A 15259-nucleotide genomic window follows, 5' to 3' on the forward strand; every position below is an offset into this window, starting at 1 on the left:
CCCCTACACAACACACGCGCACACACACAGACACACACACAGACACACAGACAGACACACAGACACACACACAGACACACAGACAGCACGCTAACCACTACACTACCGCTCCCCACACACCACACACGCACACACACAGACACACACACAGACACACACAGACACAGACAGCACGCTAACCACTACACTACCGCTCCCCACACACCACACACACACACAGACACACACACAGGCAGCACGCTAAGCACTACACTACCGTTCCCCCTACACAACACACGCGCGCGCGTCCATAGGTACACATACACGCGCTTGCTGCAGACACACACGACTTTCAGGGTGCGTAAGGCAGTAAACGACTGAAAGAATAAAGCGGCAATGCTGTGCGAGGAACGCCTTAGACCAGCAACACATTTGTGTAATGCGAGCGTAAACACACAAACACATACAAACACATACACACACATACATACACACACATACACACAAACACACAGACATACACATACACACAAACACACACATACATGCACACAAACACATACACAATACACACACACATACATGCAGACACAGACAGACACATAACACACATACATACACACACATACACACACATACATAGACACACACATACATAGACACACACATACATACACACAAACACATGCACACACGTACATACACACATACATAGAGACACGCAGACATACACATAAAGACATAAAAAAAAACCCACATACATACACACACACATACACACAAACACATACATACACATACATACACACATACATAGAGACACACAGACATACACATAAACACAAACACACATACACATGACCCGGCTTCGCCCGGGACTTGGATCCACGATGCCCCGCCGCCTTTGTCTCCCCAGTGACGATGTTCACACACGACAGCAGTTACGCTTTTGAGGCTGAGTGGACCTAGGGGAGGGCCAGGTCCGTTTCAAATAATCGTCAGCGGTGGTGGGCGTGAGTTGGAATCGAACTGGGGTCGCTCAAGCAGCTTAATGACTGTTTGTACAAAGAACATATAAAGAATCGATTATAATAACCAGGCAAGAGTCCACATTATAGACTGCCAGTACACGCACTCAGCTTCATAAGCAGGCTAGAGTGTACATGATAGAGTGGCAGTACGCTCACTGAGCTTAATAAGCAGGCTACAGTGTACATGATAGACTGGCAGTACGCTCACCCAGCTTAATGAGCATTTGTACAGTGAACATTAAAGTAATCGATTGTTGGCGCGTTGGGTTTAAAAGTAATATTAATAGCACACATTGTGGTGGGGGTGTAGTGAAGAGTAGGAAAAACTTTGATGAATTTACCTCAGAGTGGCGTGGTGGGTGTCGAGGCCTAGTAGCGTGCAAAGCCTGCGGCCTCGCCTAAAATTGTCGGCTTGGAAGAGGCAGGGTACGGGTGGCGTTCATTCCCCCCCCCCCCTAGCGCTTCAACAATACTGTGTAATGGCTATTATTTAATTAAATACGGAGCTTATGAAAGTGGCGAAGGCGTGGCTAGCCGTTGGCAGGGGCAACCGCCGTCCAATGAAACTGCAGCCCTTGGCGAAGGCGTGGCTAGCCGTTGCCAGGTCCAATGAAAGCGGCGAAGGCGTGGCTAGCCGTTGCCAGGGGCAACCGCCGTCCAATGAAAGTGCGTATGGGCCAAAGTCCACACACACACACACAGACAGACAGACATGAACGATTTTATATATATAGACTAGCTGTACTACCCGGCTTCGCCCGGGACTTGGATCCACCACGCCCGGTCGCCTTTGTCTCCCAAGTGCCGATGTTAATACGCCACACCAGTTACTCGTTTGAGGCTGAGTCGACCTAGGGGAGGTTCAAATAATCGTCACCGGTGGTGGCCGTGAGCGGGAATCGAACTCGGTTGGCCGGGTTGGTAGCGCAGCGTAGCGTTAAGCACTACACCCACCGCTCCTCACACACCACACACGCACAGACACACACACAGACACACGCAGACACACACAGACAGACACAGACAGACACACACACACACAGACAAACAGACAGCACGCTAAGCACTACACTACCGCTCCCCACACACCACACACGCACACACACAGACACACACACAGACACACACACAGACACAGACAGCACGCTAAGCACTACACTACCGTTCCCCCTACACAACACACGCGCGCGCGTCCATAGGTACACATACACGCGCTTGCTGCAGACACACACGACTTTCAGGGTGCGTAAGGCAGTAAACGACTGAAATAATAAAGCGGCAATGCTGTGCGAGGAACGCCTTAGACCAGCAACACATTTGTGTAATGCGAGCGTAAACACACAAACACATACAAACACATACACACACATACATACACACACATACACACAAACACATATACACACATACACACACATACAAACACACAGACATACACATACACACAAACACACACATACATGCACACAAACACATACACAATACACACACACATACATGCAGACACACAGACAGACACGTAACACACATACATACACACACATACATACACAGAAACACATACACACACATACATAGACACACACATACATACACACAAACACATGCACACACGTACATACACACATACATAGAGACACGCAGACATACACATAAAGACATAAAAAAAACCCACATACATACACACACACATACACACAAACACATACATACACATACATACACACATACATAGAGACACACAGACATACACATAAACACAAACACACATACACATGACCCGGCTTCGCCCGGGACTTGGATCCACGATGCCCCGCCGCCTTTGTCTCCCCAGTGACGATGTTCACACACGACAGCAGTTACGCTTTTGAGGCTGAGTGGACCTAGGGGAGGGCCAGGTCCGTTTCAAATAATCGTCAGCGGTGGTGGGCGTGAGTTGGAATCGAACTGGGGTCGCGCAAGCAGCTTAATGACTGTTTGTACAAAGAACATATAAAGAATCGATTATAATAACCAGGCAAGAGTCCACATTATAGACTGCCAGTACACGCACTCAGCTTCATAAGCAGGCTAGAGTGTACATGATAGAGTGGCAGTACGCTCACCGAGCTTAATAAGCAGGCTACAGTGTACATGATAGACTGGCAGTACGCTCACCCAGCTTAATGCGTATTTGTACAGTGAACATTAAAGTAATCGATTGTTGGCGCGTTGGGTTTAAAAGTAATATTAATAGCACACATTGTGGTGGGGGTGTAGTGAAGAGTAGGAAAAACTTTGATGAATTTACCTCAGAGTGGCGTGATGGGTGTCGAGGCCTAGTAGCGTGCAAAGCCTGCGGCCTCGCCTAAAATTGTCGGCTTGGAAAAGGCAGGGTACGGGTGGCGTTCCTTCCCCCCCCCTAGCGCTCCAACAATACTGTGTAATGGCTATTATTTAATTAAATACGGAGCTTATGAAAGTGGCGAAGGCGTGGCTAGCCGTTGGCAGGGGCAACCGCCGTCCAATGAAACTGCAGCCCTTGGCGAAGGCGTGGCTAGCCGTTGCCAGGTCCAATGAAAGCGGCGAAGACGTGGCTAGCCGTTGCCAGGGACAACCGCCGTCCAATGAAAGTGCGTATGGGCCAAAGTCCACACACACACACACAGACAGACAGACATGAACGATTTTATATATATAGATGAACCTGGTCTATTGGGGGCCCCCTTAAATTTAAACAACAAGAATCCTCGTGTGAGACGACAGAAGAGATATCAACAAGACATATTTAATGTGTTGAGCTAAGAGACATTGGAGACACAAATAGAGATGTAGTGAGATGGGGCAATAGAAATGCAGACAAGATAAGAGGTTTAACACGTAGGCTTTTGCGACCAATATCATCCATAATAGAGGTTGTTTGGGTTAGATCGCGTAAATATATAAATCCAGAAACCTAGGCCGTCGCCTGATGAAGCTGGTTGTAATTACTGGCTAAACGTCGTGCTCAGATTGTAAATGTTGTGGCTTGGCTCTCCAACACACCGGTGTTGATGTGCTAGTATACTACACTATACACTACTATACACTACACTATACACTACACACTAGTGCTGTACTAGTATACTACACTATACACTACACTATACACTTCACTATACACTACTATACACTACACTATACACTACTATACACTACACTATCCACTACACTATACACGAGTGCTGTACAAGTGACGAATTGGCCACGTTTGGTTGACGTGACAACCCTTACTAGTTGGCTGTGTGTCGGGTGGTGGTGGGTTTAACGACACATTTATATATCTACGCAATATAACCCAAAAAAAACCTCTATTAAAGATACGAGATGAGAGACGTTCGTGGATTTAGTTTTTTTTTGTGTTCCAGTACGTGGCACCATCTTGTGGCATGTTACATTTGAATTTGGGCCGATATTCGACAAACCCCGACACTTGTTCATGAATTCGCTCTGCCTTGAGCTGCGGAGCTATTTTTTACACACTTTTATTTAACTCACTTCGTCTGTTGTATCCTCAAAAAGAAACATTGTAACTCAATTTGTACACACTTCCCAATGTGCTATCGACTGCAAACTTCGTATACAGTACACGGGAGAGACACTCACACAGGGCTGGGATGCAAGCACCGAACAAGTACAGCATTATTAAACCCAGAGTGAACAATCACGCGCATGAACGCGCTGTTCGCTCGAGGAACAACGACACGCGGGGTCGGACCTGGGCGGTGGCAGGGCGCTCAGCGCGCCGCGCTGTCAATCAGTTTGACTCCATGCCCGTGGCTCAACTTCATTAACGCACACTGACCGTTGTGTTGAAGCCGGGTTAAAACAACAACAAGAACAACAAACGAAAAACAAGAAAGCCCCATGCCAACACGGCATTGTGTGGAAGGGCCCCCTCATAGCGGGGTTATCTCCTGCAAAGTGTCACGGGTAAATGTGAACGAAGAGGTGAAGTGCCCCTCCCCCCTCCCCCTGTGATAAACAATCTATTTTTAGCGGCGTGCCTTGCTGCCACTTTCTCTAATTGTCCAGAGGCCCTGCTCCGTGATGGGGAAGGGGGGGGGCTTTCCATTTTCCACAGCCTATCCCTGATCATAAACAAGCTGCCATGCAGTCACCGTGAGTAAAACTTAAATGTAGTGTAAATTTCGATTTAAAGCTTTCGTGACTGCAGGGATTCATCTTCTTGGTTCTTTCGGTAAAGTCACGTAGAAGGGAAATAATAAAATAATTAAAATTAAACATATCTACTCAAACACTACATTTAACTTCTTGGTTCATAATAAAATAGTATTATTTTATTATTTTTTATTTTTTATTATTTTATTATTTCCCTTCTACGTGACTTTACCGAAAGAACCAAGACGTTAAATGTAGTGTTTGAGTAGATAAACTGCACTGTTTTGACTTTATTTTATTACCAGGTAAGGCCCACTGAGCAAGATGTCGTTATAATTGGTTTTTTTACCCTTCTATCTGGCAACAAAACTGACACCTTTTACAAGGAGTCATGTTTGCATAGACCGCAATACCTGCAGTCATAAATACAAACAAAAGACATAACTCTGATAATGTGCACTGTCCTTGAAGTTGATTGGTCCACACCCGAGACAGCTTGGTCCACACCCGAGACAGCTTTCCTTAGAGCCTAGTCTCACATGGGTTGGACAAGATGACGCCAAAAGGCGCTGTCTCAGGTGTGGACCAATCAACTTCAAGGACAGTGCACATTATCAGAGTTATGTCTTTTGTTTGTATTATGACTGCAGGTATTGCGGTCTATGCAAACATGACTCCTTGTAAAAAGGTGTCAGTTTTGTTGCCAGATAGAAGGGTAAAAAAACAATTATCATATTTTTACTGGCAAATGAGGTTCCCATAGTGAAGATGTCGTTATTTTTCAGAAGCGACCTGCCTTTCGCAGCAAATGATAGCTCAACGAAGCGGCTTATCGCGTGGAAATTTGTAGCAGCCAAAGAACTCTAAAACGCGTGACGTTGATTCTAAACGTGGAGGGGAAAAGCAGAGGACCCGGAGAACAATCCACGTGGTCACGCAGAGAGACACCGCCAACTCTAGATTTGAAGCTTTCGTGACTGCAAGGATTCATACGCTTAGTTTTTTCGGTAAAGTCACGTAGGTAAAAAATGAAATTTAAAATAATAAAAGGAATAATAGAAATAAAATAATAAAAAATCACGACGTTTCGGAGGCAACACAAGTCTCCGTCATCAGGTGGGACCGTCACAGCCAGATTTGCTGTATCAAGTGAGGCAATGATTCCAAGATGCAAGTTCTTAAATACAAGTTAAGGGGGAGGAGGGGGGGGGAGCTTATCAGAATGTGGTAGCCAATGAATGGGTGACAGCAAAATTTACCACATTCTGATAAGCTCCCCCCCCCCCCTCCTCCTCCCCCTTATCTTGTATTTAAGAACTTGCATCTTGAATCCCTGCCTCACTTGATACAGCAAATCTAGCTGTGACGGTCCCACCTGCTGACGGAGACTTGTGTTGCCTCCGAAACGTCGTGATTTATTATTATTTTATTTCTATTATTACTTTTATTAATTTTAATTTTATTTTTTACCTACGTGACTTTACCGAAAAAACTAAGCGTATAAGACACCGCCAACTCTAAGTATGCCGGCGTCAGGGTCGGACATCAAACCCACGAATCTCCTGTACACCAGGCGAGATAGTTAACATCTCAGAACCACGGCGCCACACTATTTACTCGAATGGGCGCAGGAAATTGCCAGACCTTGTGGATGCATTTAGGACAATGCCCTCATTTGCATAATTACCAAATGGCCTCTTAATGACGCCGACTAGCTTCGTGGTTAGTGCGCTTCTAAATTAACCAGCTTACTGGAAATTGGAAGTGTGATTTAGGTAACGGCTGGATGTTTCTTTTCTCTCTTTGTTGTTTTGGCTTTTATCCCCCCGCCCCCCCCCCCCCCCACAGTTGGAGTCAAAAGGTTAAAGTGATTTCCTGCTCCGATGGGCATTTGAGGCCGCTGCTCTTAGCCTGTTGACAGCTCTGAGCTCGTGGTGGAAACTCCATATTCCTATATCGGCGGACGGATCCATCCACTGTTGACTTCACCCATGAAGCGGTACATCCTCAACATCACAACCATTAACATCATCACCACCATCATGTAGATGTGTATGTTCAGCTTTCTCTCGCACCGTACGTAGCCAATCGTGCTAATCGGAGGTGCGGGGGGGGGACAACAGACTAACACACAAAAAGCAGTGCGAAAAACAATCGAGACGTGCATAGTAGCTCCAGTGGCTTCCTAATATCGGACGGAAGAGCGTTCCAGACGGCCGCAGAAGCGCGCATCTGAAAGCGCCGGGCGATGATGCAATGAGCGTTCACAGCCCTGAGCCAGTAGTGGAAACTCCATGTTGGGGACGGATCTATCCATAGCGCACTATTGACTTCACCCACTAAGTGGTACCCATTTTAACTACCCCGGAGCGATGATGGGCTTCGTCAACACCTAACCCCCCCCCCCCCCAGCCAGGAATTGATCTCGCAATATCTGAGCCACCTGACTGGCTTCACATTCCCTGATTTGGGGATTTAGTAAATCGGGACCAGTAACACAATACCGCTAAACCAGTCACGTAATACCACGATTGGCTTGCTCGAGTTCCCGCAATGCGCTGCTCGATTTGTCGACCTGGATGTGATCCTCTCGTTTCCTGTGGCTGGTGTCCATGTAGAACAAACACCATCACCTTGTATCGAGGTGGGTTGAACCGGATGACTGTTTCCCAGGAGCAAGCGGATCGCTGCACCGCTGCGATTCCTCCAATCGCGTTTGTGCATCGGGCATGCACAATGTACGCTGATTACCAGATGAATAGCCAAACCGGTAATAGATAACCATTGAAATGTATGTGAATTCATTAACACCCCCCCCCCTTCGCACGTTAAGGGCTCACAAGTGACGTCATCACATCTACGCCTCTATTCAAGGAACGAAACGGGAGGATTTCTCCACAAATCTGGCTGTCGGCTGATGATGCCGGTTGTAATTACTGGCGAAACGTCGTACTCAGATTGTGAATGTTGTGGATTCGCTCTCCAAAACACCGGTTAGTGCTGTACTAGTAATGAATTGGTCACGTTCTGTTTACGTGACAAACCTTACTAGTTGGCTGTGTCGGGTGGTGGCGGGTTTAACGACACATTTATATATTCACGCGATCTAACCCCCTGTAAAAAACCCTGTATCATAGATGATATCAGTTGCGGAAGCCGACATCCACGCGTTAAACGGCCATCGAATCACTGCACCAGATTGAATTGAATTAAATGATGACGTCACCCTGATGCTGCTGCTCTATTTAAGACCGGAAGCAACAGGAGAGCTTCACCATTCTTGCCCGTTGAAGCTGATTGTAATTATCAGCGAAACGTCAAACTACTCAAATTTTAAAATGCTGTTGATTCTCTCTTCAGCACACCGGTGGGCTAAAGAAGTGAATTATTTTGTCATTTGAAAAACGTGACACATTTTTTACTGTTTGGCCGTGTCGGGTGGTGGAGAGTTACGACACATTTATAAATAACGCGATCTGACCCAAAAACCTATATTATGAATAATATTGGTCGCTAAAGCCTACGTGTTAAATTGAGGCTGCCTTTAGTTTGGCTTAAATGAGCAGCGGGATAACGATCGTGTTGTGGAAGAGTCGCTGTAGATGTAGAGGGTGGGGGGGGGGGCTTTCTCGTAATCGCGGTCGGATTTCGTCAAGGGTCACATACCGAGGTCACGGAAATCTCAATTTTCACACAAAGGAGTGGATGGATGATTCGAATTTTTTTTTTTTAAGAACTCACCCTAATTAGGGAATACCAGTAACGTGACCCTGACATCCTGGAAAACGTTCAGCGTGGATGAGAGATGGTTTTCTGACCTGGCGTATGTCAACGGGAAGGAGATTCGTGATGTGTTCAAGACGCGAGCGATATAAATTGTTTTCATACCGGAAAAAAAATTAATCAAACAATGTAAAAAGGTAAAGGTGCAGCCCTGCAATGTCTGGCTCGTGCAATGTTGGTGGAAGGGCCTCCACTAGAGGAAGCTCTCTACTCTTCCAAGTATGTTGAACTCATTTCGCACCGTACGTAGCCAACCGTGCTTATCGCAGGTGCGAGGGAAAGGACAACAAACTAAACACGACAATCAGTTCTAGAGAAATTAGTTTGTCAATCCAGATGGTTTAAAAACGCAAGGCTCAAGCGACTTCCTAATATCGGAAGGAAAAAAAGCGTACCAGACGGCCGCAGGAGCGCGTCTGAAAGCGCGCTGACCAAACAAAAAAAAAACTTCAAAGACTACAAAACAACCTGCCATGCGTCGTCTCATCCCCGTCTCGACTCACTTGCCTGTCTCTCCGTGCCCTCCACTGGGTACCCATTGCCAGCAGGGTCACATACAAGATCGCCTGCCTCTGCCACCGCGCCTTCACACCTGCCTGCCCCCCGTACCTATCCTCACTATTGACGACTTGCAGCGCAGCACACGGCAGATGCCTGCGCAGTGTGACTCACGACCTCCTCTCGATACCAAGATCCAGGATGGTCATAGTGTCTATGCGCCGCTTCTCGGTGGCTGCCCCAACAGTCTGGAACGCAATCCCCTCTGCACATTCGCAGCATCACCGCAATCGTCTCCTTCAAGAGACACTTAAAAGCTCACCTCTACAGCCACGTGCTTTCGAGTGACTCTGAGCTTGGCTCCGCGCCTCTGAGTTGCGGCCGTTACGTCCGCAGATTAACGTCTTGACTACAGGTGGCATTGCCCCCACGCTTTTACCCGCCGCACGTGACCTGCCAATCGACTTGCTACGACGCACCCATTCACGCTGCTGGATGGACATTTAAGAAACTTTGCCCCATTGCTTCAAATGCCATGCGCGGAGGTCGAAACGGGTGACCTCTGGATTGCAGGTCCGTTGCACTGACCGTAACACCGTGGCAAATCCTCGTATATATTCTAGATTTGAAGCTTTCGTGACTGCAAGGATTCATATTCTTGGGTTGTTTCGGTAAAGTCACGTACGTAAAAATTTTAAATTAATAAAAGTAAAATAAAATAAAAATAAGATAAAAATCACGACGTTTCGGAGGCAACACAAGCTACTTGATACAGCAAGCGTGCTGTGACGATCAAGTAAATGATACAGCAAGCGTGCTGTGACGGTTCCACCTGAAGACGGAAGCTTGTGTTGCCTCCGAAACGTCGTGATTTTTATTTTATTTTTATTTTATATTACTTTTATTAATTTAAATTTTTTACCTACGTGACTTTACCAAAAACACCCAAGAATATGAATACCTCGTATGTATGTGTTAGTCTCGTTGCCTGAAACCATTGTGTCCGGAGCTTTGATGAACTCCCCACAATTGGGCAAAGCACAAGTTGCAAAAGCGAATTCACAATGTGAGCGAGTCATTTTGGCTGTGAAATTGGTGCTCAGCACCCTGGGAAATAATTCACGGGGACGCAATCTGATGATGTGCGTGACAGTTTCCCCGGCCCAAAGTCACAAACTTAAACTACGGTTTCGACTTAAACCACAATAATGTTGATCAATTGTATCGTTGTTGTTGCTTAGGTACTAAGGATTCCAGGTATCCGTTGCGAAACCGAAAATGGATCTGACTGATCGCTTATCTGGTTAAATCAAGGACACCGATGGAACAAAGGCTGATAGAATGGAAGGCCTTGTGAAGGATATTAAATTCTGAAACTCCCCCACCCCCCCTTGAGTAATTAAATAAATAATCGGCCACCAATCAAAAAACAACTTGACGAGGACTTATAAGAGGGCTGTGATACCGAATGGACACAACGCCGCCGTTCTGCAGGTTCGTGTCAAAGAAAGCTGAGCGCGAGTTTGCCGCAGAGAGGCGAAGGACCGAGAGGCAACTTATTTTCGGTCGAAACTTCCAGAAGAGGCTCAATCCAACCGCCATGGCGTGCAGGTAAGAGCTCATTCCGCCGTTTCACCTGCACCGCGCTCTCACTCGCTCGCCTACGGACGGGCGACGCCGTTACCTCGTCGCGATGATGACCTCTACAGACTTTGCTTTGGCCCTACGGGGAAATACTAAAAAAACAGTGGAACTCTCTCGCTGTCGGCAGTCGTACGCATTCCACCAAATTACGTTCATTAATTTTCACGCGGCTTCGTGCGGCGCGAAAGAACTTCAACATACAGCACAAACATACACACTGACCATAGACTAACACTGCCCATAAACTCAACACTGCCCATAGACTAACACTGCCCATAGACTCAACACTGCCCATAGACGAACACTACCGATAGACTAACACTACCCATAGACTAACACTACCCATAGACTCAACACTACCCATAGAGTCAACACTGCCCATAGAGTCAACACTAACCATAGACTCAACACTGCACCATAGACTCAACACTACCCATAGACTCAACACTGCACCATAGACTCAACACTGCCCATAGACTCAACACTGCACCATAGACTCAACACTGCCCGTAGACTCAACACTACCCGTAGACTCAACACTGCCCATAGACTCAACACTAACCATAGACTCAACACTGCACCATAGACTCAACACTACCCATAGACTCAACACTGCCCATAGACTCAACACTACCCATAGACTCAACACTAACCATAGACTCAACACTACCCGTAGACTCAACACTGCCCATAGACTCAACACTAACCATAGACTCAACACTGCACCATAGACTCAACACTACCCGTAGACTCAACACTACCCATAGACTCAACACTAACCATAGACTCAACACTACCCGTAGACTCAACACTACCCATAGACTCAACACTAACCATAGACTCAACACTACCCGTAGACTCAACACTACCCATAGACTCAACACTAACCATAGACTCAACACTGCACCATAGACTCAACACTACCCGTAGACTCAACACTGCCCATAGAGTCAACACTAACCATAGACTCAACACTGCCCATAGACTCAACACTACCCATAGACTCAACACTACCCATAGAGTCAACACTGCCCATAGAGTCAACACTAACCATAGACTCAACACTGCACCATAGACTCAACACTGCCCATAGACTCAACACTGCACCATAGACTCAACACTGCCCATAGACTCAATACTGCCCATAGACTCAACACTGCACCATAGACTCAACACTGCCCATAGACTCAACACTGCACCATAGACTCAACACTGCCCGTAGACTCAACACTACCCGTAGACTCAACACTGCCCATAGACTCAACACTAACCATAGACTCAACACTGCCCATAGACTCAACACTACCCATAGACTCAACACTAACCATAGACTCAACACTGCCCATAGACTCAACACTACCCATAGACTCAACACTTCACCATAGACTCAACACTGCCCATAGACTCAACACTGCCCATAGACTCAACACTACCCATAGACTCAACACTACCCATAGACTCAACACTACCCATAGACTCAACACTGCCCATAGACTCAACACTGCACCTCTGATTAGCGCTGTTGGCTACGCACGGTGCGAAAGAAGTTCAACAAACAAACAGACACACAAGGTAGTATCGTCAATACCCCAAACAGCCGGCATGCATCAAAATCGGAATCTGAATATTGTATTCATACTGGAGGAATCCGATGAGCTATGAAGCTATTTTTTCACACTTGTCCAGTAACGAATGAACGCGGATCAAGTGCTTGGGAACGGTATTCCCATACGAATCGGGAACTCTAAATCTCCATTGCTCCTTTTAAATGAAGCAAAAAAAAACTCTATTTATTCAATGGCTTTTCTTTCAGATCGATTCGATTGTATGGAGATTGTGACATTTTTAAGCAGTCGCTTCCCTGGGTCCCAACGATATCGTCAGTGGCCATTGTTGATATTTTCATTTTATCTCTGGTTTTATTGTGATTGTGATCGGCGTTTACTGCTGCGTCAGTGGTTTATTTTTAGATATACATTTAGTTTACCTGTGATGTACAGCGCTTCGAGATTACCAATTTGAAAGGCGCTTGATGGAAACTTAGTTTATTATTTTTATTACGCTATGATTATATCATGCTTGCATAGGATGCACGTGCTATGCAGAAGGCCCATTGTCTGAAACGTCGCCGATTATATACATGTGTTTTCCTTTACAAGCCACACACACGGTGTCCTTATTGACGATGGTGGTGAAATATTCCGACTGAATTGTACTCTCTCAGTGTGGCGAGGGGATATTTGTTATTAATACAAAAAATTAAAAATACAACATTCGCATATTTATCACCCCTCCACTTCCCCGCAATATTCCACGATAAAAAAAAAACCTGAAATATTCATGGGTTTAATTGTATAATATTACATTTGTCGCACGCGTATGTACATCGAAATGGGATTTTTCGCGTGGCATAACCGTGAGACGTTTCGCCAAGGCGACTGCAAACGAATCGACATTTTGGCGACGATCCATAAAAAAAACGTGCTCGTCATGGCGGTCTGCTAAAGCAACCGCGACGAGTCAAAGCGCGCGCATTTATGCAGGGTGATTAAAAAAGATGGACCCGATTTCAAAGCAGTATATTTCACGATGGCAACATGTTACAATTACACAAAAAGTTACAAACGGTTTAATGAGTTAAATTTTGATTCAAAGCTTTCGTGACTGCAGGGATTCATATTCTTGGTTCTTTCGGTAAAGTCACGTAGAAGGGAAACGAAAAAATTATAAAAATATAAAAAATACAATTCTCACGACGTTTCGCCTGCAACACAAGCAATCATCATCACGTGTGAAAAACACAGCAAGAAAATTTGAAATCTTTTTTTCAAATTTTTTCACACCTGATGATGATTGCTTGTGTTGCAGTCGAAACGTCATGAGAATACTATTGTTTTATATTTTTATTATTTTATTGTTTCCCTTCTACGTGACTTTACCGAAAAAAACAAGAATATGTTTAATGAGTTATCAAGTTTTACTAACCATTTTATAAATGCTCTATGTGCCCTCCACCTACTGTATGGACAACATCGAGACGATAGTTGAATTCGTCCCCAGCGCCTCTCAAAGTGTCTTCTTCCACTGAAGTCACCGCTGCCGTGATTCTGTTTTTGAGGTCATCCAGATTAGTCGCTAATGGTGGCACAAAAACAACACGGTCTTTGACGTATCCCCACAAGAAAAAGTCGCAGGGTGTGATGATGTATGGGGATCTTGGGGGCCAAGAGTGTAGCGCCAAGTCTTGGTGTCCCGTGAGACCTATCCAACGTTGAGGCAGTGCGTCTTGCGAATGACTGAGGCTAGGGGCTGTTTGTGCGCTGGGAGAGGCATCAAGCAGTAATCATTTTAAACGTTATGCCCCGCCCTTTCAAGTGGCAAGAGTTTCATTCATGGGCGTTTTGAGGTTGCAGAGATATAGCGATTTCAAATCGGGTCCATCTGTTTAAAATACCCTGTATAGCGTAACATTGGCGCACGCGCGCGCAGGTCACACGCACGCACGGTGGGCAGAAACTTCCGAGCAAAACGCGACGGGCAAAAATTTCCACCGCTACGAGACCACGGGGCCCCGCGGAGCTCCGCAGGTGTGAGGGGGAGCTCCGTGGGGTATCCGCGGAGCTCCGCGGGGGAGCTTTCGGCCCCTTTCGGAGAAAAAAAAAATTAACCCGTAAAAACAAAGTTTTTCACTATAAATCCTTTATATGCGTGGCATCGGGGCGGCTAGAGTCCTCTCGTCCTCTGGCTTGAGATGGCTGCCACCTATGGGTCAGATGATTGTCTGGCAGCATTAAACAATTGGTAATTAAATATTTAATTTTTTCCCCTAAACATTGTCACGCACAACGAGTCTGTGTGCAAAATGTCAGCTCGATTGGATCACGGGAAGTGGGTTAAAAAACGACCGAAAGATTTGCACGGTCCTAAGCAAGCAAGCGAATTTAATATAAAGGATTTAAAAACTTGCAATCTCTTCCATCCCTTAATAAAGCCAACCAACCGGCTTAAATAAAAAAAAGCCACCTAGGCACATCGCTCAGAAAGCGAAATATCGCGGGCGAGACGGACAATGTGCGCCACTGTGCGCGATTTATTACGCGCCCGGTAATTGGACGAAGATTAAATTTTGGGGGACTGCGAGATGAGAGGAGCGCTCGCAAGGCGCACAAAAGCCCCCACTGTGT

The 15259-nt window shown here is 46.0% G+C and overlaps 1 protein-coding gene across 4 annotated transcripts in view; it reads left to right on the forward strand.

Moving 5' to 3' along the window:
* Positions 1–10661: 10661 nt before the first annotated feature.
* The window catches only part of LOC133356009 (uncharacterized), a 46956-nt gene continuing 42358 nt past the window's right edge, over positions 10662–15259 (forward strand). For 2 of the 4 annotated variants that reach the window (XM_061573501.1, XM_061573500.1), the window contains exon 1: positions 10662–11042. In XM_061573501.1, the coding sequence (XP_061429485.1) occupies positions 10900–11042 (143 nt within the window). In that variant the 5' untranslated portion in view covers positions 10662–10899. The remainder of the gene's footprint in view (positions 11043–15259) is intronic. The other 2 variants (XM_061573499.1, XM_061573502.1) reach the window with 2 other exon arrangements.

This window comes from Lethenteron reissneri, chromosome 52 (genome assembly GCF_015708825.2).
Source record: "Lethenteron reissneri isolate LAM-NWPU_2019-01 chromosome 52, ASM1570882v1, whole genome shotgun sequence".
Taxonomy (NCBI): domain Eukaryota; kingdom Metazoa; phylum Chordata; class Hyperoartia; order Petromyzontiformes; family Petromyzontidae; genus Lethenteron; species Lethenteron reissneri.